Source organism: Plenodomus lingam, assembly GCF_022343315.1.
Source record: "Plenodomus lingam strain CAN1 chromosome Unknown contig_9, whole genome shotgun sequence".
In the NCBI taxonomy this organism is placed as follows: domain Eukaryota; kingdom Fungi; phylum Ascomycota; class Dothideomycetes; order Pleosporales; family Leptosphaeriaceae; genus Plenodomus; species Plenodomus lingam.
In genome coordinates this window covers 585964-613164 of record NW_027093973.1, presented here as the reverse complement: position 1 = coordinate 613164, position 27201 = coordinate 585964, and the positions used below count along the sequence as shown (strand labels likewise).

Here is a 27201-nt window from a genome sequence, read left to right as displayed (position 1 = left end):
ATTGCTACCATCAATATCACATAAGATGAAAGTACACAGTTCATTAACAGGTTAGAGCATGCTGAGGAGTTCATATCAATGAAAACGTGTGCGCAACGCGAAGGTAGTATTTTCAACCATTCACATGTAATCGTCACCCAAATGCGGCTCTTTCCTGTGGCCATGTCCTGCTTCTCGACCAAAGAGATATTGCATTTACGTTAAGAAAGATGTTGGCCAAAAATCATGCCCAGTAACCGTTTCGTTCCAGGGTACATTTCATCAGACAGGCTCGGGATGCGAACAGCTTAGTGCACGAAGATAGGTTTTATCTCTTTTCAAGTCGGGCAATTAGGTAGGTACTCGGTAACTCATTCCATAAAGGTTGTGTTTACCCACCTGTTTGGTCACCTTTGCAACATCATTCAGCATATTGGCTTCTGCAGTTTTATCCTCTATGAGTGCATTGCCTTCTTTTCACATTCACTTTGAATATTTCAGGTATGTCATATCAGGTGATGGAAATATACATATTGCGACCAAGTAGTCAGATGCAGCTAGAAGGTTTGGAGCAAACGGCCGGCTCATAACAACCTCCCAACAGGTCCTCCGTCACAGCTTCCATCTTTCCCTTGCTCGACCTTATTGCTGGCGCCTTCGAATTGACAAGATGTCGCTCAAGACGGTACATACGGTTCAATCGCCGTGGTTCTATCCAGTAGGAAATACGTCGCCCGTTTGCTTTACGCAAAATCTTCCACCCGAAGAAGACGCAGATTTGTTGCTATTAGGTTGTGGAGACATTCGAAGTGTTCTGTTTACCGCTTACAGCGAAGACGCATCAAGCATGTATACAATCTTACATTCATCACTGGCAAATACACTGACAATGGCCTACTTAGATACTCGCACGCTTGACTTCACGTGTTGCGACCTTGAAGCAGAGATCATTGCCCGCAATATCCTGGCGCTATCCATAATTGTCGATGACACCGAGGGCGAGCGCATACTGCAGCTTTGGAACATCTACTACCATGTATTCCTTGACACAGAGTCCGCAGCACTTTTGCACTCCCAGGCTCAGAAGCTCCTATCTACCGCTGGCTCGATGCAAGCTTGGACGAACGGTCCTTATGGCAGGCTGATCCGATTTTGCGACAGCGCTACACTCGAAGCTATGGCGAAGCGGTGGGCCTCCTTCGCCTTGACTCCGGCAACAGGAGAGTCCTATAGGGCTATGCAAGCAAAGCTTCGAAAGAGCTGGGCAGCATCCAAGCGGTACAAAGAGGAGTCCAGGTCTGGAGACGGTAGCATGATTGACACCATCCGTTCTGCGGCCCCGCTGATATCCGCTGGATATAAAGATAACGTCGATCACTCTCGAATATTCTGGCGGACAGGCACATGTATCGAAGACAAAGAGGCTGTTGAAAAGCTCACGGTAGCTAATCCGATGTTCTCTGTACAACGCAGCCCTCTTACTCTACACTATGCCACCAATCCATTAGCAAGCTATTATCTTGCGCTCACGTATGCTCGTCTAGCCCCAGGCTCACCAATGAAGAGTGCAGCTACCGGATCTACGGCAGACGAGCGAAGGCGTAAGTCAACGCAAGTTGCAATCACTCAGTTGTCACACTGGTGTACCGCATTCCGCGCTGTTTTGCCGCGTGTGACCATTCGATATACTGTTTCTGACGCGCTCGCCTTCTGCCACGTTCTCCAGTACCAGCAGCAGCATGGAGAGTCGAAATCAGCGCACTGGTATCGGACCACGTGGACCTACGACCCTCTGATTCTGGATGGCCCCGATTACGACAAGAAGGGCGATGCTCCAACAGCGTTCCACGTGATTGACACTTCCAATCTGATAGATCATCTCGGCTGCTTGAATCTGTTGACCGGAACGGCAGCCCTGCTCGTTCGGAAACCATGGTGCACTATTCGCACGGAGATGTTGAATCCTCGTGAAGGCAATCTTCCAGATACCATCGGATCAGCCTTGTGCGGAGATCTCCCAACTGTGGCACTGCTATTAGGATTGAACCCCGTCCAATATTGGTCGAATGCGACTGCTACTTGGCAATTCCCTAGACTCGGGCCGTCAGAATTATCCGAAGGCCTGGCTGAAGATTTCCAAGCAGCAATGTCCCGACCGATTATTCTCTGGAAACCTGTAGACATCACTCTAGTGCGGTACGAACCCGATGTGCTTGCCAAATTTCTTCTAACGATCTATTTGGAAATGTTCCAGGATGAGAGCTGGAGCAAGCAGTTTTCCACGCTAGGCATCAAAGACCAGAAAAAGTTTCAGCGAAAGATGTTTGCATATGGAGTCTATACCCGTGCAAGTTTCGTGGTTCTACTTCGAGCGATCAAGGGAGGCAATACTATGGATTGGAACCGGTTCATGACTGTCTTGATCGAACAGGGTGTCTTGATGGACAGCACACTCGACATGGGACCGCACCATGTACAATCATTATTGACTCACCTAGACGTGCTTTCTGTTTGGCTACCAAATCCCTATTGGTGGCAGCCTTGTTCCTTTCCACATTATCTCAAGGGTGCATTCAGGAATTGGGAGAACATACCGGCGACCCTGTGTGTCACGCTCGTAGTACCTCATACCGCAGTCGCCATGTTTGGCGACGTCCAGGCTAGTGGAACTCCCCTATGCAACCTGCAACTCCACTCCTCTACGTCTTCAAAAGAGGCGATCCTTCCGGACATGCAGCTCGGTTTTGGTCGTGCTGAAGCCAGTGGTAAAGCATACACGAACGAGTACGCGCTGACCATACATGATGATCCCAAGGGATGGAAGGGTAAATCTCCACTTATTGTGTCTGCTATGGTATCTACTCGCTGCTTGGTCGATGGGGGCGACCGAAAATGCCATGTGGTATATGCACTGAAAAGCACGCCAGCATCGACGACACGCTTCTTGACCATACTAGGCGCCAGGTTGCAGATTCATCGATCGGCCGTTGGCAAGAAAGACGTCTTCATCACGCGATACCGGCCAAACATGTCTGGTCATGTTGTGACCGCCATGACGGCCACTTCCTCGCGCGAAGAAGAGGTCTCGTCACCCCAAGGCTCATCGAATCCATCGTCGGCTGCAGCGAAGAGCGTTGTGATCTACCCTGTGTTCAACAAGCAAGCAAGCAAGATCAATGCACTACGCATCCGGTTCACTATCGTGTCCGAAGAGGCTAAAGTGTTCTTACAGCAGGGCGGAGAAGTGGTGTGGAAGACGGCTACGCCATACACGCTGATCCTGACAATCGGCAGGAACTTCCAGCAGACCTTGTTGCTCCCTCTGCCTCTCAGCACTGAGTCATCCAAGACGAGAATTGCTCGCAAGTCATTGTGGATTGAATATACGGCGCCGGTGGTCGATGTCAAGTCGTTGAGTTCACGACCTGACTTTATGTTTCGCATGTCAGTGGACAAGGAGTAAGTCTTCTATTTGCACTCCAAGATACAATAGCTAATGATGTTGTAGATCCCGACCCTATCTCGAGACTCTACACTATCTTCGGGTTGACTCGCTTCCCAAACTGTACGCCGATCCGAGGCCTTCAGAAGTTGGTTGGCTCAAGGCTGTTGTTTCGCCCAAGATCACAATGTCGTCCTCGGAATTCAAGCAATACGAGATGATGCTCGCTGTCGGCGCCATCCATATCCCCGGTCATCTCGGCATCAAAGAGTCTCTACAATCCACGTGTGCGCACATGTTCGGTCTCGATGGGACTAGTCGCGGACATGTCTTCCAATTCTGCACGCCCACCACCTTCTTCGGTGTTCTCCACGTCGACTGCATCCGCATGGACATTTCGAACCAGACAGTCGTCTTCGACGCCGCGCTTATCCCACACCACTCTGGCCCGGAGATGCAAGCCGTAGGTACGTTCTTGGCGGCCCGGGGGGAGCACGTCATTGGCATCCAAGTCCAGAAAGACGAGGCGGTTCTCTGGAAGCACCTGTTGCCCACTTTTGCCGAACGGTGTCGGCAGTGGAAACACAAGGATAGCTGCGAGTATAAGACCGCGGGACGTATTCCCTTGTCCACACATGACGACAAGCCATACATGTGCACCTGCGGCATCGGCCTCTTTCCCGCAAACTACCTCGGCACGCGCAAAAACAGCAAGCCACTCCTCCAACACGCCGTTCGCGTCGCCATACCCGTCATCTTCGCCTCGCCCATGCTAAAAGACGAGCCGGACGCCGTTACCTTTGCCTCGACCTTTCTGGCCCAAGACGGCGAGAAGAAGCAGAAGAAGAAGAAGAAGGAGGATCGGCCGGCTGGGCGTACAACAGCACCTCGTCGTGTCGAAGACTTGGGGGCCAAGAAGGATACGTGCTTTGAGTGCGGCGCGAAGCAGGCGCAAGGTGGTGGGGTCCTGCTCCAGTGCTCAAAGTGCAAGAGGGCGCAGTATTGCTCGGTTGGGTGTCAGAGGAAGGATTGGAAGGCGCATAAGCTGGTGTGTGGGCAGTTGTTGAAGGGATAGGAAGGTTGCAGGTGGAGGAAGGGGAAGGGAAGGAGGGACATTGTGGGCATGGCTGCAGGTTTGTAGCTTCTCATGGATGACTGAGCAGCCTTTGGGTCATCAGTTTAGCTTGGCTGTCGGGCTGGGTTTCACCGTCGAATGGTTGTCAGTCCCCTGTTTCGAGTACGCGAATACCCAGTCTACCATAGCGTACCTACCTGCCCAACACGTGATGCCAGGCCATGCAGGAAGCAACAGACTCGAGACCTGACGGGAAGGATGATAGTTGCATGCCCATTCACCATGTACCTTGCACCAACATCCCCCGCATCCAACCCCCGCTCCGGCCGTACTTGGGTGTATATCTCCTAGTGCTGACTGGAACCGTGCAAGGCGATCGCGCATCTACTTGTCTGTATGCATGTATGTATGTATATCTGGTAAGGGTCAGTTTGCTAGCGCAATCCTTGCCGCGGCTGGTGGGGTCTATGGGGGTAGGGTAGGGGTAAGGGGTCGAGTGAGTGTGTAGGTAGATTGGAGGGTGGATTGCTTCGTTTGATGGGTTGTGCAAAAAGGTGTTTTGTGCGGTGCAGCCAGCGTGGAGGAGCCCAGCTGCAGACTGGAATGCAACTGTTTGGCACCGTTGGATGCGTGTAGAGTAGAGTGGAAAGCAGGGTGTACTAGAGTGACATGGTGACGACATGAACATGGGCATTCTGGGCAAAGGAAAGGCGCACGTGGAGATTCACGATTGCACATGCCCCCTATTCCACGAGGGCGCAGTTCATATAACCATAGAATTAGCGCTGCGTGAACTCGTATTTAGCATAGGGTTAGGCTGTGCCAAGCTCTACTAGCTAGCTAAGCAAGGTTAACTAAATATTATACTATAAGATTTTGCAATATATTCTAAACCTATTCTAAATATATTCTATACTAGTAATACTATAAGCTACTACTACTATACCTATTACTAACGTATCCCTCTTATCCTATATAAGTAGATTAAAACGTGTTTAGAACATGTTCTTAATAGGTTATAGAAGCACTATTAATAGTACCTTACCCTTAGCTATATCCTAGATAATATTAGGGTATAGCCTATAGTTAGCCTTAATAAGGTAGTTAAGATAAAGAGTAGAGAGCGCTACTACTATACTAAGATTAATAATAAGGGCACCTTATATAAAGTAAGAATAGGTTCTAAATATATTCTAAATAGGTTCTAATATTCTTAGGCTATTCTAGGTACTAGGGGCACTTTATATACCTATACTAAAAAAGATTATAGGCTTAATATAGCCTACTATAAGGTTAGTAGGGTTAAAAAGACTAGCTAGCCCTCTATAATAGAGGTCTATAAGGTAAAGAGTAAATATATTATTAACCTATTCTTAACTTATTATACTAATATATATAGACTTCTATATAAAGGTTATATATAATTACTAGAATACTCTTTACTATAAGTTATTTAGAATATATTTAAAACTTATTATTAATATATTTTATAGAAGTTCTCTAAGCCTAGCTAGTAGCTACTATAGGCCCCCCTATAAATACTAATACCCTCCTAAATATAATTTAGAAGAAGACTTATAGTAGCTATAATAGTAATAAGGTATAGCCTATAAGAACCTATTAAAAACACGTTACTAACTTATTATAGCTTAACTTTATTACTATATCTACCCTACTAAGAATTTAAGGTTATTAGGTTCCTTATACTATCTATACTTATAATTATCCTAGCTATAGTAAGTTATTTATAATATATTATTAACCTATTCCTAATATATTTTAAGACTATTACTTTAATACTAGTATAGACCTTACTAATTCCTGCTAGAATACTACCTAGTTCTACTTGTAGTATACTTTTATAGAGCCTAGGGAGGATAGGGAGGATAGAGAAGATACTAGAGAGGGGGAGGGAGATAATAATAGTAACAAGTAGGAACACGTTAAGAATATATTAAGAATAGGTTCTAATAAATAATATATAATAGTATATAACCTAAAGGGGTAGTAGTAATTACTAAAATAAACTCTCTACTCTTCTCTTTTTTTTTCTATCTACTAAAAGTAAAGTACTATTTACTTTTATAGGGTCCTTTAATAGTATATAACTTTTTCTTTTAACTTTTATAGGTATTATAAAGCTCTAGTAGTCCCTTAGATTAAAGAAGAATCTAGTATTTATAGGTGTCTAGCTATAACGTATTATTAATATATTCTAAATATATTTTAAGAGACTAGACTTATATCTCCTTTTTACTACTTTCGCTAAATATTATTTATAGTGTAAAGGGGAGCAACTATTTACTCCTCTTCTTTACTCTCTACTTCCTCTTTAGCCTCTACTCTAGCTACTACTTCTTATTATAGACTAGCTATCTTAGAGGGTTCTTAAACCTTAGAGGAGGCACTTAGTGTAGTCTACTCTACTAGCAGAGAATGTATTATTAACGTGTTTAGAATATATTCTTAAGTATTTACTATTAAGCTCCTATAGAAGATCCTTGCTTCTATAATACCTTGTATTGTGGTTCTGCTATAGTTTACTAGGGCTATTTAAACCTTAGGATAATACCTCTTAAGGTAGTAGATAAGATTACCTCTATTAGAGAAGCAACACTAAAATAGTTATTAATATATTATAAACGTGTTCTAACTTATATATATATATACTCTATAAAGGTCCTATACCCCTAATCTAGCCTAAATAGCCTAGTAGAAAAGCTTGCTAGGAAATACTATACACCTATTATTTAGGTAGGATATTATAGGAGAGAATGCCCTAGTATTAGATAGAAGTGACTTAAGCTTAATATATTACTAGTATAAATCCTACTTAGTATTAGAATAAGTTTATAACGTATTCCTAACGCGTTCTATTATATACTAACTTTAAAAGATCTTTATAGACTATATTAACTAGTTATATCTAATAATATTAGGAAAGATAGATAGTAAAATAGTATTAAACTCTTAAATATAAAAAGTTCTTATAAAGTGTAAGAAGAAAGAAGAAGAAAGAGAAGAAGAAAGAATATATATTTATCTACTTATATATACTTATATAATAGACTAGAATATATTAAGAACTAGTTAGGAACTAGTTATTATATTTATAAACTAACCCTACCTTATATAAAAAGTAGCTATCTCTTTCTTAAGTTTAAACTATACCTTTTATAATTTAAATAGTGCCTTTTTCTATACAAGTTCTTCCTTATCTACCTCTAGCTTTTCTTTTCTCTCCTTTAGAGCCTAATTACTAAGAAGAGCCTTTTATTATAAAGTTTATAGTTATAGACTAATAATAAGTTAGGAACGTGTTATAAACGTGTTTTGCAAAGCATACCTTTAGGTTACTATTAGTAGAGGAGAAGAGCCTAGTAGTAGAGAAGATAGAAAAGGGGCTAGTAAACTTCTTTCTAATACTACTCTACTACTTGCCCTCTAGCTTTAGGCTTTTAAGCGTGCTCTTTTATTTCTTATTAGGACTAAGATATATCTAGTTAAGTTAGATATAGCAAGACTTACTTTATTATTATCTAGAGTATTATTATTATTATAGGATATATTCTAAATATATTCTAAACACGTTTTAATTAGTAAATATATATAACGCTAGCGTAAGACTTACTTTCTCCCCTCTAAAGCTTTTTAAGGTACCTTTACTTAAGCCTATTAGGAGTTCTATAGTTATAGCGTATTCTAAACTTACTCTAGGCTTTAAACTCTTTTATATCCTATAGATCTATCTAGTATACACTATATAATATTACTTATATAATTCTAATAGGTTAAGAATAGGTTATAAACTTACTTCTAAGTAGCCTTAAGAATATTTATATGCTTACTAGTTTTATATCCTTTCTAGCCTGCTTGCTTAGCTATATTTAAATAAGATTCTAGTTTTTCCTATACCTCTTTTAATATTTTACTATAGTATTATATAATCCTAGTAGTAATTACTAGGTTTTTCTTATAAATTGCCTAGTTTTAGGTATCTTTAGAGGGTTTGTGTTCTAATTATATAAGAATAAGTTAGGAATATATTTAGAATAGGTTTAGAATATGTTTACTTACGTAAGAGGAGGTTAGTAAGCTAAAAGTATTCCTCTACTATTAATACCTGTAGTAATTCACTTAGATATAAAGAGGTAGTATTATCTAGCTCTCTTTTATATACTTTATAAATACTTCTTTATAGATATACTTAATAAAATCTTATATAAGATTAAAGTTGCTAGCGCTAGTTACGCTTGTAGGGATTAATTAACTAGAGATAGCGCCTAAGTCCTAGAAACAAGTTAGAAACATGTTATAAACATGTTATAGTGCGCTATAAAACTTGCCTATTATCTACTTATTATATATATTAATAGTAGTCCTATAGAATCCCTATAAGTAAATATGCCTCTATAACACTTATCTTTTTATAAGTGCTTTACACTTCTAAAAGAAGTTAGTAATAGCAACTTAATATATCTTAGTTATATCCTTATCTATAATAATTTAGCTAAGTATAATAACTATAACGTATTAGAAATATATTATAAACCTATTCTTAATACGTACGCTTCTTTTCCTATAGGTAGAAGATTACTATTAGAATCTCTACCTATGCCCTATATAACCTCTTATATAATATATCTATCTAGAATAAGTCTTAATCTAATAGAATTAATACCTGCTCTTTAAAAAGGCAAATAATTAAGTTACCTAAGCTTAATATAAAGATTTGCTATATATACGCCTATAGTAACGTGTTAGTAATATATTCTAAACCTATTCTCTTACACTATATATAGTTTTAGGATCCTAATACTTTATCCTCTACTTATAGTATACTCCTCTAAGGCTACTCTTAAATAGGAACTATAGAAGCTTTTTACGCTTTATAATACGTAAGATTTTATCTTTATTTATAAAGCTAATATACATTTCTTTAATAGAATAGAAACCTTTAAGTTAGAGATAGGTTTAGAGCTAGGTTAAGTTTAAGAACTAGGCTATAATAAGTTAGGAATATATTTATAATAGGTTATAAATAACTTATATTATATAAGCTATAGAGTAAGTATAGGCTATAACACCTTTACTACTTCCTTAATATTACTATTAGATAGTATTAAGGGAGGAGGAGGTATATATATATATATACTAAAAGAAATAATAGTAAAAAAAGGTATTACTACTATATCTATTAGTATAATTACTTAGAAGGTAACTTTACATAGGATTTTAAATAGAGATCCTTACCCTTATAGATAATTAACGCCTAGAATATATTAGGAATATATTAGGAATAGGTTATAATATACCTACTATACTTCTTTATCTAGCTTAACTATAGCTTAACTATAGAATATAAAGCAGGACTACTAGAAAGATTTAATATCTCCCTAGTTAGAAGACCTTATAGATATATAGAGTCTACCTCTAGTAGTACCTAACTAAAATAATATTTTTTCCTAGTAGTAGATATTAGGCTATAGTTCTAATAGCTAATATATAGTTAAGCCTATTCTATAATTTACTAACTTATTATTAATATATTTTAAATATATTTAAGTTTCACTCCCTACCTAATTTACTATAGTCCTTATTATAGGATAATAAGACACCTAGTAGTCCTTATAAATCCTTAAAGAGAAGCGCTTAATAAGGCTATAATAATAGCTTCTTATTTATAGTTCTCTTTATAGAATTTTCTTAGGTACTATACTTTTTAAGGTTTAGATCTAATTATATAATATATTATTAATAACGTAATAAGAACACGTTTATAATATATTCTTAAGATACTTACACACTTTTACCCTAGAGTATTAGTATTTATACTAGCTTGCTAGCTAGCTATTAAAGAATAGTAAAGTTATAGGCCTATTAAGATAGATAGACTAGCAGGAGTATTATACCTACTAGAATTAGAATAATTTAAGAACGTGTTCTTAACATGTTACCTGTGTAGCCTATATAAGCACCTCTTCTCTTATTAGGTAAGAGCTATCTTTATATTACTAAACTAGTATTATATACTTATACCCTTAGCTATATAATTAAGGGTATACTAGGAGAATAGCTATATACTTAATAATTACTAGTATAAGTAGTAGTACTTAACTATTACTATAAGTAAGGTATATATTATGCCCCTATAATATATTACTAACCTATTCTAAACTTATTCTATTTACTTTTACTTACTTCCTTAATACTACTACTACTATCCTCCTCTAGCACTTTATACAGTTACCTAAATTTATCTCTAATATTACTATCTAGTTTAGATATATTATCTAGTACTACTATACTAAACTCTAGTATAGTATTTAGGAACACCTATATATTATTAAGAATAGGTTTAGAATATATTTAAAAAAGATAGTAATAAAAACTATATTTACTTACTTAAATTACCCTAATTTATACTTAACTATAGGCTAGTTTATATAACTATAAAAATTTACCGCTGTGACGTGGACTTGAACCTACAGGGATATTCTAACCACTTGGAGTAAAGCCCAAGTCGCCCGACGCTAAACCCATGGTCATATGACATGCCACCACCCATTCCACTGTACGCTGCCTGGACTGTCGCCGACCAGACAAGCAACGAGTCGGTCTTGTCCATGTCTCCCGTCAAGCGCAGATTGGTGCAGGGCAAGCCAAGAATAGAATACCAACTAGGACTAGCGCAATGCACAAGCGCGTCTCGTCAAGTCTGTCTCGCGGAGTTTGGCAGCCGCGAGCGGAGAAAGGGCCGGAAGGACCGAGGCCCTTTTTGCATCTGCGAGTCGATGGCGACTCCACAGTAAGCTTGCGTCACTTGGCCTGGCCTGGCCTGGCCTGGCCTGGGAGGGAGATGGGGTGGACTACATGTGACTGCAGTGCGTTGGGGATGAGGTTGTGTATGCAGATGTCATGGCGTCGCGATGGGATATCGTGTCATGTACTACTACTCTTGGGACGATGGATGCATGGATGACGGGGGTCGGCTGTCTTTGTCGCAAAGGGCAGAGAGACTACTCTAGAGTTGCTGTCCCCCTCGTAATTCCATAGTAGCTCGATACTATACCCCCAGGTACCGGTACCGTGTCATGTGTAATGTGTGTGCCTACACTCCACTCAGGCGGGTGGCCGCGTGCATGCGACCCTCTGGTTCGTCCGAGGCATTTGGCAAAGGCTGTCAATCCGGATACTAGAGTAGCGTCCACACCCTTTTTGTCCAGCATAGCCCGGCTTCCAAGCCTCGACAATGTCTTCAGCCAGAGGCAAGAAAGCGGGTGGGCCAATATGAACGGCCTGACACTAGCGAGCCTACACAAGGTTAGACTACTATCCTGCCTTGAACCGACTCCTTCTTTCTCTTTCTTGAAACCCTTGGGCTGCCGCTCCTGCTGCTCGTCATTGTCACTTGCTCCTTCCTACCTTGCTGCTGCTCATCTTCACTCCACTTTGACTCCACACACCCCCCCTCTTCTCTCTCTCTCTCTCTCTCTCTCTCTCTCTCTCTCTCTCTCTCTCTCCCTCTCCCCCTCTCTCTCCCCCTCTCTCTTTCTCCCTCTCCCTCTCCCGTCTTTCGTTTCCCTTCTCCGTGATCCCCCATCATCCCCCACCGTCGCTACTTCTTACTATACAACTCACCCACCAGCAAACCATCGTACCTACCCCATCTACCCCCTTGCTCGCCTTGATCATTGAATCGACACACTCCACTCGCTACTAGTACTGGCCTACCTCACCCCCCACGCACGACTCGAGGAAAAAGGGCATTCTCGAACCGCCCGCCCACCATACTTGGATCTGTGCCTTTCGAAACCCCGGATCCCTACACTGGTCTCCGATTCATCGCCTGGCCCGTTCAGCCCACTTTCTGGGAGCCCTGTTGGAGAGCTTTTGGATTTGGACTGCGCTTGCCTCGCTCGACCAAGACCAAAGTGGTCGCCTGCATTGTGACAGCTGCACTCCGCATTCTAGCACCCTTACACGACATTCAACCTCTGCCCAGCCCGTCGCAAACATGGTTCGCACCGCTTTCTCGGCTGCATTGGCCGCTGCAGCCCTGGTGCGCACTGCATATGCTGCCGGCGCAAAGTGCACAAAAGACAGCCATTGTCCTCAAGACACGCCTTGCTGCTCCCGTACGTAGTAGCAGAGTGAGATGCACAACACAAGCGCAACGCTGACAACTCTTTCTAGTCTATGGCGACTGCGGTGTCGGCGCTTTCTGTCTGGGAGGATGCGATCCGCTCATGTCCCACTCCTTCGACTCGTGTGTCCCAGGCCCAGTGTGCAAGTCTGGCACCTACACGCTCGACTCTCTCGACGACGTGCAGACCATTGACAAGTACCTCGGCGATGCCTCCAAGATCAACTGGCAGTCGCAGGGCATGCCCGCCATCTACACGGACCCCAATGGCAAAAAGTCGACGCTCTTGACCATGGCCCAAGGCACCGTCGGCACCCTCCTCGCATCAACACACTACGTCTGGTACGGCAAGATTTGCTCCAAGCTCTCTACCGCACAGGGCAAAGGTGTCGTTACAGCCTTTATCCTCATGTCGGATGTCAAGGATGAAATCGATTTCGAGTGGGTCGGTGTGGACACCGGACATGTGCAGTCCAACTTTTACTCTCAGGGTGTCACAGTCTGTATGTTGACTAGCCCCCCTCCCTTCTTCCCTTGTCCCCCCATTCTTCTTTCCCCCCATTCTTCTTTTTCCCCATTCTTCTGTCCCCCCATTCTTCTTTCCCCCCATTCTTCTTTTTCCCCATTCTTCTGTCCCCCCATTCTTCTTTTTCCCCATTCTTCTGTCCCCCCATTGTCTTCTTATCACCACTAACACTCATATAGACACAAATGGCAAGAACCTCACCGTCCCCGACCAAGACACGGCCTCCACCATGCATGAATACTGCATAGACTGGACCACAGACTCGCTCACCTGGTCCATCAACGGCAAAGACCAACGCACCCTAAACCGCAAAGACACTTGGAACGCCACGTCGAACCGCTTCGACTACCCCCAAACCCCCGCCCGCATCATGCTCTCCCTCTGGCCCGCCGGCCTCCCCACCAACGAAAAAGGCACCATAGAATGGGCGGGCGGCGAAATCGACTGGAACAGCCCGTACATGGAAAACGGATACTACTACGCCCGCTTCTCCGAAGTCACGGTCGAATGCTACGACCCACCCCCCAACGCGCAGAAAAAGGGCAGCAAAACCTACAAATACACCGACGAGGCTGGTACGAACAATACCGTCGCCATCACCGACGACGAGGTCATCCTCGGCTCCCTCATGGGCACCGGCGAAAACCCAGGCGAACCCCCAAAGAGCGGCGACGCACAGCCTACCAATAGCATTGCCATGGTGCCGGGTGGCAATCCCGGTGCCGGCGCCGCCAACCAGGTCGAACAGACGCCTGCAGCTGATCAGGCCGCCGGCGGCGCCGGCGCTAATCCCGCTCAGCAGACGGGCGGCGCGACGCAAGGGGGTGATGTCCAGACTGGGTTTACACAGGGTGGTTCGTCGGTTGCGACGGGTTCGGCGCCCGAGGGGGGCTTAAACCGGCTGGGTGGGAGTGTGGTGGCTGTTGTGGTGGCCATTTTGGCGCTTGTGGCCATGTAGGGGGTTGTTGGAACAGTGAGTTTGGGGATGGGTTTGGGTTTGGTTTCGTGGGGGGATGGAGTTTGTTGTTTGGGCTTTGTGCCTGGGTCTTTTTTTTTCCGGGGGTTTGTGGGTGAAATGGGAGTTTTTTTTTTTGGTTTGCTGTTTGCTGTTTGCTTTTTGCATAGTAAGAGGAGGGTATATAGGTTGAGTGGAAGGGAGATGGGAGAAGTTGGAGAAGGGGAAGGGGAAGGAGTTTATAGTTGGGGGTTTCTTTCCCCAACCTACTGCTACGGCTACCGCCATTGTAATATTCATGTTCATGTTCATTTTTTGGTGTTTGGATATTCCCTGATGGATACCTGGTTTCATCACAACACGCCAGGAGTGTCGTGATTTTCTTTCAAAGTGTCAAATTCATCTCGTCTGGAGCTGGCTGTGACATCACCTACGCGGTATGTACATTTCCAGGCTTTTGATAGGACGTATTGGGGTACAGGGAGAATTATGGATTATCCTGAATTCCGAGGAGCCCCGAGGAGCCGGATTTCGATATTGGAGATTACGGGTTTTCGATGGCTTAGTGACTGTCTTTCGAATGGAACACTGGCTTGTCGACTGCTAGTTTGACAAGTCCCTAGCCTGGCCTGCTGCTCCGAGAAATCCTTTTGCCTGCTACTTTGAAATCATCAGAACTCCCACCTCCTACACAGCCATCACTTCCCCCCCCTACCCTGCCATCACTCCCCCCCTACCCAGCCATCACTCTCCCCCCTCTACCCCGCCCTTGAACCCCACCATCCCACCCTCAACCAACACCTCCTTATCAATCCACCCAACGTTCCCCCCCCTCCCCTCCCCCGGAAACTGAAAAACATCCCCAACCCCCCTCCACCCCTCCATCTCCTTCTCCCCCCACACCGCCGTCGTATTCCCCGCCACCCGCGCCTTCTCGTCCCAACCGGGCCCATAGCTCTTGTACTCGGCCATGGTCGTGTTGGCGTTGATGCGCGGGTCCGTGGTGCTCCAGCGGATGTAGCCGCCGGGTTGGATGGAGTCATCCATGTAGCAGTTTGCGAAGAGGGAGCGGTGTTGCTCGTTCCAGGGGCGGCCGAGGGCACATTTTCCGCGGATGGAGAGACTGGCGTTTGCTTTGACGATGTTGGAGTTGTGGATGTATACGCCCTGGGGTGGGGATTAGTGGTGTGTTGGGGGTGTTTAGGTCAGGGAGAGGCAGTGTGTCAAGCAACGTACGTATTTGTTGGCAAACGTCGTGTTTGTGCCTTTCCAGGCTGTGATGCCGCCGCCGCAACCTCGTAGTGTCAAGAGACTGGATTGGATCCAGGCGGTGCCGAAGCCGTATAAGAAGTCGGTTATCCCGGCGATTTCGTTCCTGTAAAAGTAGGCGTTGCCGAGTTTGCCCACGTAGACCTGGGGTTGGGGGATATATACATCAGTACTATACTATACATTATACCCACCAGCCATCAGGCCGCGGGATCTGGGGCCTGGTTGTTCAAGCTTACCGTATCCTGATACGAATAGAATCCGCAGTAGTAGAAGCTGCTGTTTGCATAGCTCACAGAGACTGCGAGCGAGGGGCCTGAGACGTAGGGCCTGTAGTCGTTGATGAAGTTTAGATTGTAGGCCCGAAAGTCTGTGTTTCCAAAGGGTGTGTCTTTGGCTACGGGACTGCCATTGGGTCCGCTTCCAGTGGCACTGGCGTTGAAAGTGGGAGCCACAGTCAATACGGACGTGTAGGCATTGTCGAGCGTGGAGTTGGCTGCTGAGCCGGTGGCATTGCGCCAGATGATATTTACCGTGTTCTTTTTCTGGTCATCTGGGTTATCGGTTTCGCCATAGAGGTAGACGGGTCCGGGACGCGTGACATTGATTTGTTCGGTGTAGTTGCCGGCTAGGACGAGAATATGATGGGGTGAGGTGTCCTTGGGGAGACTGATGATGGCGGACTGCACGCTGGTGAAGTGCTGTCCAGGACCGACGAGTAGAGTGCCCTTGGGACATCCGTCTAATGGTTTCGCGGAGTGATTTTGGCATGCTTTACGACTGACTGACGATTTGGCGAGGCATGCCTGGAGAAGGCCAGCTACGATGATGGCGAGACGCATGATTGGTGTCCACGCTCGACCGGAGAGGCTGTTTTGTAAAGAGCAGAATGGAGGACCCAAGACAGTAGGTTAGATGCTTAAGTTCCAAGAGAGCTTGGCCGACTCCTTCTACATATCTCTTCACAGCCCGACCGCTGTCTCCCTCTGACAGGGAAGAGGGCTGGCTATGCGGACATCATTTCCCATTCCCGGGCCGTATTCATATGGAAATCCCGAAAGACAGGTAGTTATGGAACGTGGGGACGTCAACCGCAGAATCGCCTGGGATGACAGATTAAGCTCAAAGGGGTATGCCTCCACTGACTACCCAGGACTTCATACATTTCCAAACGCGGGGTGCGCATCATTCGCTCATGGCGACCTTGAGCGCCGTGGGGAGATTGAATCTAGAATTTCCACCAATGGCGTACCGGTACGATGTTGGCAAAGCTAGCTTCGGTGTCGACTCGATATTATAAAGTGCATCCACGGGAAGGAGCTTCACTCTCGAGAATGAAAAACTAAAGTCTGACTGTTTTAGAGGAGATGTCACTATATTCTCGCTCCAAAGCAGGGTGTCTTGTGCCGTGATTCAAGCTTTGTGTCATAGCTTTGCTGATGCCTGTCCTTCTGAAACGGTTGTGGTACCTGCTCGGCCGCATTGACCGGAGATTTGCGCGTTTCGGTGTATTTTACTGATGTTTCTACATGTAGAAGGAATTGCTACATTGGGGCATTGTTTTAGACAATGTGTTCCTTTGTGGGCACTTGGACACAAACTAGTCGTCATATTTTTGGCTGCCGCATGAATCTTGTCTACTACTTTCTTGCTTGAAGGCGCTGTACTCTAACAATCTAGAGAATTACCGCCGCGTATAGCATATGCGAACACCTAGGATTACCATGGGTCTGGTCTGATTAGTATAGCTACTATAGTAGGTGTCCACGAGTGCCAGTATTGTACCGAACAGGACCGCATCGACGCCGGATGACTTTTCATGCAATCTCCTCACATCACTGGCTCGGCCATGTCGTTTCAAACTAGACACGACCATATTATCTTATCTAATCTGTCCTTACACCATCATTCGGTGCAGCTGCCCGCTCAGCCTGATATCGTTTTGTTGGTAGTGTTTGGTCGCGATGCGGACTTTGAGAGCGAGGTGACTCTGCGATAGTTGCCAGATAATAGAACTGCCCATCTAAGCAACCGGGTTCTGCTTTTGATGCATGCACGTTGTGTCCTGAGTTGATGTCGCAAAGGAGTGGAGCGCGTCTTGCAAGTTGAGTCGTCCTAAGCGCTTTTGGATTTAGCAGATAAGACGCAATCTGTGGACAGATCGAACGCTCACGTGACTCTACAACACTCTCGAACTTTTCTTCAGCAGAAGCACTTACTTGTTTCCAAGTGGAAATGGCATCTAGATTGCACAGATTGCTAGATCTGATTCCATCTCACATGATAGACATGGTTCCAGCAGACGATTTGACACGTGCATACTTGCTTTTGGCTACCCGCCCACCTGCCGGTAGTGTCACAAGCATTTATCTGCACCAAGTTCCAGCACAATGCTAGGCGCCTTCTGCCAGGTGCTTAAGCAGGAATGTTTTGATTCCAGCAGCAGCCTGCTAGATGTATGCTGGGCATTAGCAAAACATGTCTCTGCCAAGTGCAAGGCGGATAGGCTAATAGCACCAAGAGATCACGACATCGACCAAGACCACATTGCGGTCCGCTGAATGAACGTCCAAGACAAATCTACCAAGACGAATGCTTCACCTTCCATTTCAGGTGGTCTATAGCCAATCAACATGTGTGTATCCATACCGAGTAGCTGGTTACCATATAGCCCAATGCCTGAATCGTCGACATAGATGGCGATCCCAACATACAACCTTACTAGAGAGAAGTTTCGCTTTATCGGGCCCTCTATCTAGAGATGAAAATGCACCCTATCACGTCATTTCGTAGTCGTATATGACCATCTCTATCATCTGGGAAGCATGTAGAACGCGCATTTGTCTTCATCACCTACCCCGCCCAGTCCTGCGTGCGACCAGGCTTTGCACACGCACAACGGTTACCGGTATACTAAGTGTGTGAAGGCAACTCTCTCTCGTGTTCTCACTGCGTCTGCCTTGCATCCCGACTGTAGGGTGCATCAACCAGCAGCATGTCCGCCAAATACGATGACGAAGCCAAGGTGTCGCACTGGGTCGACAGTGACACTTCGCCAACTCCGCCAGATGGTCTAGACGGTAGTGTGCAGGAGGACAACGCTTACGTCTACGACGATTCCCAGAAGCTGGGTTACACTGCAACGGTTTTTGTCATCTTGAACAAGATGATTGGAACCGGGAGTACGTTTCCACTCCGTACAAAGTTGGCCTTCTACCGTACTCACAAGCGTCACAGTATTTTCCACACCGTCGGGTATCTTTGCAGTTACAGGCTCCGTCGGCGTCACTCTCTTCCTGTGGATCATCGGTGGCTTCTTGACTTTCTGCGGACTTTCCGTCTTCCTGGAATTCGGATTAGCTATTCCCAGATCGGGCGGCGAGAAGAACTACCTCGAGCGTGTCTACCGTCACCCCAAGTATGTTGCAACCTGTGTCTTGGCATCACAGATGCTTTTGCTGGGGTTCTCATCAGGCAACTCTTTAGCCTTTGGCCGCTACGTACTACTCGCTTCAGGCTCAGAAGCGCCTGACGGCTGGGCTGCACGTGGAATCGCCATCGCCTGCATTACTTTCTCCGTCAGCTTACATGCAACCGCACCGAAATGGGGAATCCGTCTTTTCAACGTTTTGGGGGTGTTCAAAGTGATCATACTCTTGTTCATCATATTTTCTGGTTTCGCTGCCTTGGCGGGCCACCTTAAAATTGACAAGCCTCAGAATTTTGAAAACGCCTTCGCTTTGGAGATTGGAGATGGCTACGGTGGCGGAGGAGTTTATGCATACTGCCAGGCCCTTCTTCGCATCATCTATTCCTACAAAGGGTAAGCGCCCATTCTACCTATCCTCATAGTAATTTACTAAAAGACTTTAGGTGGGAGAATGCCAATTATGTACTTGGAGAGATACGAAACCCCAAAAAGACGCTCGCCTGGTCTGCTCCTTTTGCGATTGGCGGCACCACAATTCTCTATGTCCTCGCAAACGTAGCCTACTTTGCCGCAATTCCCAAATCCGACCTGGCCAAAAGCGAAGTCATCGTCGCTGGCCTCTTCTTCCGCAATGTTTTTGGAAACAGTGCTGGAGCGCGCAGTCTGCCCGCCTTTGTCGCGCTCAGCAATTTGGGCAACGTTCTTGCCGTCAGCTTTGCACACGCTCGCTTGAATCAAGAGTTCGCAAAAGAGGGTCTACTACCATGGAGCCGATTCTGGGCTTCGAACAAGCCGTTCAATGCCCCTGCGACAGCACTTTTCTTGCATTGGCTCATCACCGTCATCGTCTTGGTAGCTCCTCCTGCCGGCCCGGCATACAACTTCATCACCGACCTGTACACCTACCCGGGCGCCTGGATCAACGGCTTTGTCACAGCCGGTCTCATCTACCTGCACTACAGCAAAAGCGAGCGATGGGAGTCACCATGGCACACATACCTTCCCGTGGCCGTAATCTATCTCGCCTCCAACATTTTCCTCGCGTTGGTGCCCTTTATCCCTCCAGATGGTGATTGGAATGCCGAAGGCTATCCGTACTACGTTTTCCCTGTGGTCGGCGTTGCTGTTCTACTGCTTGGTGTCGTCTACTGGTTTTGCTGGACCAAGGTTTGGCCTAAGCTCGGTGGATACAAGATTGTTACTGAAAGATACGAAGACACTGCTGGTAATGAGCATGTCCGCTATGTCAAGTTGTATACGAAAAACGAATAGTTCGCCTCGCACTCAGAATGAGGCATTGCCGCGCATATACTTTTGTATTAAGAACGACCCATGTCTAATACAGTTAATCAGACCGTAGAGATAGTCAAAAAAAACTGTAAAATTCCTCCAGGCTACTTATGCACCTTATTCAGACCGTGCGTTATGTAATGATGTGATGTGCAGCATCATGATCAAATTTTAATTGGCTGTCACAATACATGCGAAAATTATATCAAATTTTGACGAGCGTGGTCTGTATGATCACAGTGCTAAGCTGTCGTGCGCTACGTTTTCCTTCTATGGATTGGAACTTATTGACAAAAGACATGAGGAGAGATGCAGACAAAAACCTCCAGAGCATTAGACCGAAATTAAAGCAATGTCCTAAAGAAATGATATCTCAATGTGCCGATTACCACAAGCCCTAGCAGTTCTCATAGACTCAGCGGTGTCCTCGGCATCTTCTCCGGCCGCGATGATGCTCTCTAGGAAAGGCGTAGTTTTTATAGAATTGGAAGCCAAATATCAACTTGACTTCGCACTGTCGCGCTAACACAACCACTGACGGCAACCGTTATATTTCATACATGTATATATAAGATACTCGCGAAAGAAAGTGTTCGTAAAACATGTCCAACCCAAAGGTATACCATAGTAAGCTCAAAAGCGACCGCTGCTTAAGCACTGTGAAAGATGGCCATCCCTCCAGACAGCGCTGCACATCACACATGTCGCGGCGCGACCATTCTCTACACACTCCGCCTGCCATGTCGCAAAGCAAGTCACATGCACATTCTCGCCACAACCACTATCACACCACGTGAGCAGATGGGTATCTTCGCTCAGCAAGCTCTCTTCTTCACTGGCCCGCATATCTACCTGGCAGATCGGACATGCACCTGCGACCACGCACCTCCGCACATGAACAGCAGTGCAACCTGTACATCCACATTCGCGGCCCCAATTCGCTCGACATGTTGAACAGGTGAGGTCTCTGCCATTCGTTTCGCACTGAGTGCGCCAAGCTTCGAAGCAAGACTTGTGTATAGACTGCCCACAGCCTGAGCGACACCAGACGAGCTCTGAAGGCTCACAGGTGGAGAGAAGGGCTGAATCGTAGCATATGGGACACTCCTCTTCAATAGGCCGTCGATGGACGTGAGGGCGTGTGCAGGGCTGAGGAGGTGCGCTCTCCGCTGTAGCTGACAGGAGAATATCCGGGCCTGATGACAGGGCTGTTGAGACCACTGTTTCTGCTGAAGGCGAAGTTATGAGTCCAGCGACTACCGGTAATAGCTGGCCCATTCTTGCCGTTGAAATACTGTCCGTGTGTACAGAGATGGGCGCCGGGGAGCGTGCCATCGTAGGCGAGGCTGGTGAAACGCTAGAAGCAATTGAAGACCGTCGAGATGTATTATCAGAGCTTGAAGCAGGTGATAGAACGGAATTTCCACCGATAGAGGACTGTGTAACTTGGAGCATTGATAGTCGCACCTCTGTGGTACGCAATAATTCTTGCATTGCGCGGATGGTCATGTGAAGCGCTTCAACTTCGGATTGTGCAGATGATAATGGACGAGAGTTGTTAGCTGAAGTTACTGTCGTCGCTTGAAGTATTGATCGAGTGGGTGTCGAGGAGGGCGATGACTGTACTGCCACGGAACCCGCGGGATACGCTGTCCTGATCTTCATTGCCCAATTCCTCACAATACGGTCTGCCTGATATTTGTGCCAGTTTTCGCAAAGCGTGCAATGTGCAAGTCGTCTTAAGAGGGGTTCAAGCTGCCTAGCATCAGGTTGTTGTTGGGATAGCTCGTCGAGTATAGCGGCGTATCTCCATGAGCTTTCAAATCCAACGTACACGAGACATCTTCGCCCTTTAGTGTGAGCGTAGCCGTGGCATCTATTGTCATTTGGCAGTTCCAAGGTAGACTCTGGAATCCAAATTGCAGGCATGTCGGTGTTGATCTCGGAAGTGTTTCGTATGAAGTTGTGCACAAATGCGATGAACAGGTTTGGACATATTAGACAGAAGCCATCAACCTAAAATATCAATTTGTGCTCTACAATTCTTTTGCCTTGTGTCAAAAGATCATAGCAGCCTGGATTGTGGCTGAGACAGCATTCAATGCGCGTATGGCCGAGCCGTACAGACGACAGGCAGAAGCGAGAGCCCGGCGCCTATGCACACTCGCCCATCGTCTCAAAGAGTGACGAACGGTTGAAGCCCTGTGATTAAAAGGTACGGGCCGCAGCGGGGACTTGTTTCAATACTCTTGTCCAAGTGGCTGTGCGCTTGTGTAATTTGAACATATACGATGATTAGTATCGTGCGATTTGGCTGATGTGATGTCGCTACAATAATCCATATTCAGTTAGATAGCTATTCCGCATTCTTGGCACATTGTTGGTTCTTGAGCCTTGCGCGCCTAACCATTGGACTCAAATCTGGGGTGAACGTATTGGAGCGAGCACTGCCACCATAGAAACCTGACGATCTTGAACTCGTACTATGCAGCGGCCTAGCTCAACTGACGTTGTAGTTTTTGGGCTCACCGGTACTATAGTCACTGTGAGCGGAAAGAACCACCAAACAGATATCAGGAGGCTGAGTAGTTGTCCCCAGCCATGAAGGCCTGCTGTGTAAGGACGCAACAGTTCACAGTCTGTAGAGTCGTTACCAAGAGGGGCCTTGGTTCTCTCCTTTCTCCCTCGCCAACTTTTCTTCCAGTTCTTTCCTCGCCTTCTCCCCAAACTTCTTCTCCCAATCCTTGTCTCTCTCTTTCTGCGGCGCAGCAAATTGTGTACTGAGGCCTCCTCTGCTCTTCACTTGCATTTTCTTCTCGGCAGCTTCGTTCTGCTTCAGCTGTTCCTCTGCACTCTGAATTCTTCTCTTTAGAGTAATCTCGTACATATCCTTGTCTCCCGTTCTGCCTTTCAACTCATTGTCGTCTTTGTCGAAGTAGACTGCCCATCGCAGCCCCTCCTTACCCCATGGCGTTGAGTTGTCCTCATCTGCACCATCCCATTCATCCACAGCCATGAATCCTTCCCAGCCATCGAAGTTCAAGTGTGACTCATCTTCCGTCCAGTCCCAGACACCAATGTGATGCATGATACTGCCTGATCGATTAGAGTACTTTAGCTCGTATGTGTCGCGATCGCAGTACGTCCAATTTAACATTGGAGGGTCGTCGCTGATGGTCGTTACCAGGCCACGCTGTGGCGGATTACGGTCCTCATCTGGATAGGCGATGTAAAATCCAGCGAATGCGTGGAGAGGCTCCTTGAGATCTACCCCTTCCATTGGCGGTATGGGCTTGTTGTCCTCATCCCTCGGGACAACCCAGATTTTGTCGTGTCGAACTACGAGAATGCCATTGTTGATCTCATCGCGTGCGATCTCGTCGGGGTGATTACATTCCACCAAACAATTGAATTTCCACATGCGCGATTCATTTGCTGCTTCTTCGTTCTGTTTTTTCTGGTGCTCAACGCCTTGTGCAACACCGGTCACAACAGGAATCGCGACGACACACCCACCAAGGAAGAGGCTCAACGGTAGAGACATTCTTTCAATGTCAAAAAAAGCTATCGAGAATAGTACGTTGGCTAAGAGGTATTTTGTTGCTTGAAGTGATCTTATGTTGGCACATGAAGTTGGCGCCAACAGCATGGAATGATCAAATGACGTCATTGTTGACAGGAACTAGCAGCATTCGGGAGCAACAGTACAGTCTTCAGCCCATCAAGGCAATTATAAACGCGCTTGATGACTCTCCCTTTAGTATATATCTATACAAGTTTTCATGCCATGTACTATATCCCTGGCGGATACCTCATCATCGACGTCCTCTCTCCACCAGCCATTTAGCCATATCCTGTACACTCAAGTAATACTACAACAGACATGTCTTTGATACAAACCACATTTCCGAGTATTTATCTGTATATACAAATAAGTGATTTCCATGTCTTGGTGACTGTAGGAGCCATATCTCGCTCTGAGAGCTGCATGAATGGGTGAGATAATTAGATACGTTATTTGTGCTCTACATATTATCACGGGTTTTCCCAAGCGCAAACCAGCGAAGAGTCTGATTGGGGAAACTGCTCCGCAAATTTTCAGATCTGCTTTAGAGAAAGTATTGCTGTTGACTCTGCTACTAGCGATCTCCAGTAATCATTATGATTTCGATTATATGAATAAGCAGCTCTACTATTGTGGCTATGAGACCACTGTTATTGTAGCTACGAGAGCTTTTCTTGATTCGATCCTTCTTTCAAGAAAAATCATACAAAAATAGCAAACTTCAAAGGGGACAAGGAAGATCAAATTAGAGTGGCGATGGGATTTCTCGTGAGCGGCGGGGCCTGCACTGGTCCACAGTGACGCAAACGTACCGGTAGAGGCTTTCTTTGGAAAAAAGTGTATTTCCTATAAACAAAATATGTGTACCCTCTATAGGCACAAGTAGACTGGTAAAAAAGAAGCGAAAATAATACTACATCGCACACTCGACAGTGTACTTAATCTATGACTTAATACCTCATGGAAGACCTGGAAGCCTTAGATGGCTTAGAGGCCTTGGAAGAATTAGGATCCGTCTTATCCTTAGGAGCATCGCAATGGACCTGCTTCTCAATACCCGGGATGCCACCGCAAGTATACAAGTCGGTTCCACTCGGACTCTTCACATCAATGTTCTCAATCTTGATATTGCTGCACACCTCCGGGCTAGAGCACATCAAGTACCCAATCCTCGGGTCGTGCTTCTTGCTCGTAGTACCCTTGAAGTTCTTGACGGTGATGTCGGAGATGGTGAGTTTGGCTGGGAACTGGTGGCAAAGCGTAAGGTTCTTCTGGCCGTAGCACTGGGTAATTTCAATGGCGTAGTCGACGTTGGAGACAGTCATTCCGTCAAAGGTGATGTTCTTCACATAACCGCTCCCGCCTCCACCTTGGAGATCGCCGGACAACGCGGTAGAAGCACCGGGCCAGACTTTGATGCGGGCGCCGTCTGAGGCGTTGGACATGCTGACATTGTAGACGAGGACGTTCTCTACGATGTCGACTTCATTGGCATATTGACCGAGACTGCCGACAGACATGCCGTGACTGCCGTTGCATACCATATTTTGAATGATGATGTTTGTGCTGTTGGGCTTGAAAGAAACGCAGTCATCTCCGTTGTTGACATGTGAGTTCTGGATCACGATGTCCGTGGAGCGGTATGTGTCCCAACTAGTGAATTTTAGCGCACGTAGAATAATGATTCACAGATATCGCTTACCCATCTGTGTTCTTAGCTTCATGGGTGCTATTGCTTCCTCCCGCAATGTCGATGTTGGAGAATAGGACTTGGCTCGAGTTCGCAACCAGGGTGTACCATTGTGGGCTGTAGCGGAAATTCAAGTCCTCAATACGGCCACCTTTGAGACCGATAACTCCGAAGAGAATGGGGCGCAGGGTGTAGATGTCACTTGCGTATAGATCGTACCACACCTGACCGTTGCCGTCCAAAGTTCCGCCTCCATAGACGTTGACATCTTCACCACCTAGCTGAAAGAATGTGGTGGCGTTTTGAAATACTTGCTTGAAGGCGTTCTTTTGCCAATAATTGGTATCAGCCGTGAATTGAATTGTACCTTGGATATCTGCGACGAAATTAGTTCTGGATTGAATTCACTAGCTGGTACAGAAAACATACCAAGATCGATATTTTTGAGAAAAGTCAGGTCCAAAGCGGTACCAATTGTGAAAATAGTGTTCCTGGGGAAAACAACGTGTCCGCCGTTGTTGCATTCCTTGACGGCCTTCAATATGTTTTCCGAGTCATCTTTGCCACCGCCGCTGGACGCCACCAAGCAAGTCTTGGTTCGTGCAGGCGAAACAGGGAAGGGTTTATCTGGCTGGTAAGGCCCAATTGCATGATTAGGTCGTATAGAAGGTTCAGACGACGACACGTGCTTTTTGGCCGGTGTAGAGATGACTGCAGTGGCTTGAAGCAGCGCAAACGTCAAGAATTCAGTGACACGCATATTTTCTATCGTCCAAGGATTTAATGTTGCTGGACGTTAGAGAGAATTGTCGAGATTGATATTGATGTCTGTCAAAGTGGCAGCCGGCCCTTATTATATGTACCTACGTCTGTTACCAAGCGTGGTGCCGTTGGACCCGTGGACAGGCCCCATGTGTCCCGGCCATACATAAGCTTGGGAATGTACTGTCTGTGTAAGATTGGGGTGCGGAGAAATTGTTGTTTCGTCTCGGCGTCAATCCTGGGGCGCCCCTCACAGCCATAAGTGGCTAAATGCGGCGCTTCGATTCGTGGGAAAATCCACATCCCAGATTACCCCGACCTGCACACCGAAATCAAGCTTCGAACATTTCTACCGTACGACGGCTTCAAAGCCCAAACTGGACCAGATGTTCTCAACTGGTGCAGTGTGGGCCAAGTATGCGCGAGTGGATATCACCAAGGGAGCTTGACCGACGGTGCGCCGCCTTGGCCGTCTTGTTTCTGAACGACTTGCTGCCAGCTTCAGATATGTCAGCGTCAATGAACTCGTGTTAAAACGCATGTACACCTTCAGTCTCAGGGTCCAAGCGCCTAAAGTAAGGGATTGATTATGCTCTTGTTAACAACGTTCAAGTCACAAGCACCTTGATGTTAGCCGATACCTAACATGAGTGTCTTGGAGATCGCGCAGTTGGATACCGGGATAGGATAGCGAGGCCCTCTTCAACCCTATCTTCGACAACCTATAAGACATAACTAGCTGCTACATATGTTGTTCTGATAGTGCCGCTAAAAAGTCCCTGCACTCCATCTTCAACCTACCATAGGTAATTTCGCGACACCTTGATCTATTCATTAATGAGCGGACCGTTGCGGTCGCCGGTTCGTCCAGGATATCCTCCAATACGTGTTTCGTGATGATGAAACAAGAGAAGCCGGTCGGATCGTGTCGAAACAATCTGCTAGCCAAGTTCGGACCATGAAAAAAATAGGTAGCTTCTACTTCTGTCACACCCTAAAAATGGTCGGCTGAAACCACCATCAGCAAATGGTGGAACCACTTCCAGGAACATTACCCTAAAAGCTATTCTTG

The 27201-nt window shown here is 46.0% G+C and overlaps 8 protein-coding genes across 8 annotated transcripts; 4 read left to right on the top strand and 4 right to left on the bottom strand.

The window, feature by feature from the left end:
* Positions 1-649: 649 nt before the first annotated feature.
* On the top strand, positions 650-3442 carry IAQ61_010734 (uncharacterized protein; the record flags this gene model as incomplete). Its single annotated transcript, XM_066098907.1, has 1 exon — positions 650-3442. One exon carries the CDS (start codon positions 650-652, stop codon positions 3440-3442), a length of 2793 nt encoding a protein of 930 aa, XP_065951065.1.
* A 166-nt stretch (positions 3443-3608) lies between these two features.
* IAQ61_010733 (uncharacterized protein) lies at positions 3609-4496 on the top strand (the record flags this gene model as incomplete). Its single annotated transcript, XM_066098906.1, has 1 exon — positions 3609-4496. One exon carries the CDS (start codon positions 3609-3611, stop codon positions 4494-4496), a length of 888 nt encoding a protein of 295 aa, XP_065951064.1.
* A 6646-nt stretch (positions 4497-11142) lies between these two features.
* On the top strand, positions 11143-14631 carry IAQ61_010732 (uncharacterized protein; the record flags this gene model as incomplete). The annotated part of the gene is made up of 6 exons (XM_066098905.1): positions 11143-11304; positions 11382-11442; positions 11623-11819; positions 12220-12634; positions 12693-13133; positions 13348-14631. Coding segments are annotated over 6 exons (2055 nt in total), but the record flags the coding sequence as incomplete, so codon positions are not given.
* Positions 14632-14867: 236 nt separating this feature from the next.
* IAQ61_010731 (uncharacterized protein) lies at positions 14868-16234 on the bottom strand (the record flags this gene model as incomplete). Its single annotated transcript, XM_003834691.2, has 3 exons — positions 14868-15290; positions 15360-15536; positions 15632-16234. The coding sequence occupies 3 exons, from the start codon at positions 16232-16234 to the stop codon at positions 14868-14870; spliced, it is 1203 nt and encodes a 400-aa protein (XP_003834739.1).
* Positions 16235-18192: 1958 nt separating this feature from the next.
* On the top strand, positions 18193-20181 carry IAQ61_010730 (uncharacterized protein). The gene is made up of 3 exons (XM_003834690.2): positions 18193-18574; positions 18630-19215; positions 19266-20181. The coding sequence occupies exons 1-3, from the start codon at positions 18388-18390 to the stop codon at positions 20092-20094; spliced, it is 1602 nt and encodes a 533-aa protein (XP_003834738.1). The 5' UTR covers positions 18193-18387; the 3' UTR covers positions 20095-20181.
* Positions 20182-20745: 564 nt separating this feature from the next.
* Positions 20746-22041, bottom strand: IAQ61_010729 (uncharacterized protein; the record flags this gene model as incomplete). The annotated part of the gene is made up of 1 exon (XM_003834689.2): positions 20746-22041. The coding sequence occupies one exon, from the start codon at positions 22039-22041 to the stop codon at positions 20746-20748; it is 1296 nt and encodes a 431-aa protein (XP_003834737.2).
* A 721-nt stretch (positions 22042-22762) lies between these two features.
* On the bottom strand, positions 22763-23656 carry IAQ61_010728 (uncharacterized protein; the record flags this gene model as incomplete). The annotated part of the gene is made up of 1 exon (XM_003834688.2): positions 22763-23656. The coding sequence occupies one exon, from the start codon at positions 23654-23656 to the stop codon at positions 22763-22765; it is 894 nt and encodes a 297-aa protein (XP_003834736.2).
* Positions 23657-24385: 729 nt separating this feature from the next.
* PGX1 (Exopolygalacturonase) lies at positions 24386-26172 on the bottom strand. The gene is made up of 3 exons (XM_003834687.2): positions 25797-26172; positions 25380-25743; positions 24386-25330 (listed from the first exon to the last, which is right to left on the bottom strand). Exons 1-3 carry the CDS (start codon positions 26125-26127, stop codon positions 24628-24630), a joined length of 1398 nt encoding a protein of 465 aa, XP_003834735.2. The 5' UTR covers positions 26128-26172; the 3' UTR covers positions 24386-24627.
* Positions 26173-27201: the final 1029 nt, after the last annotated feature.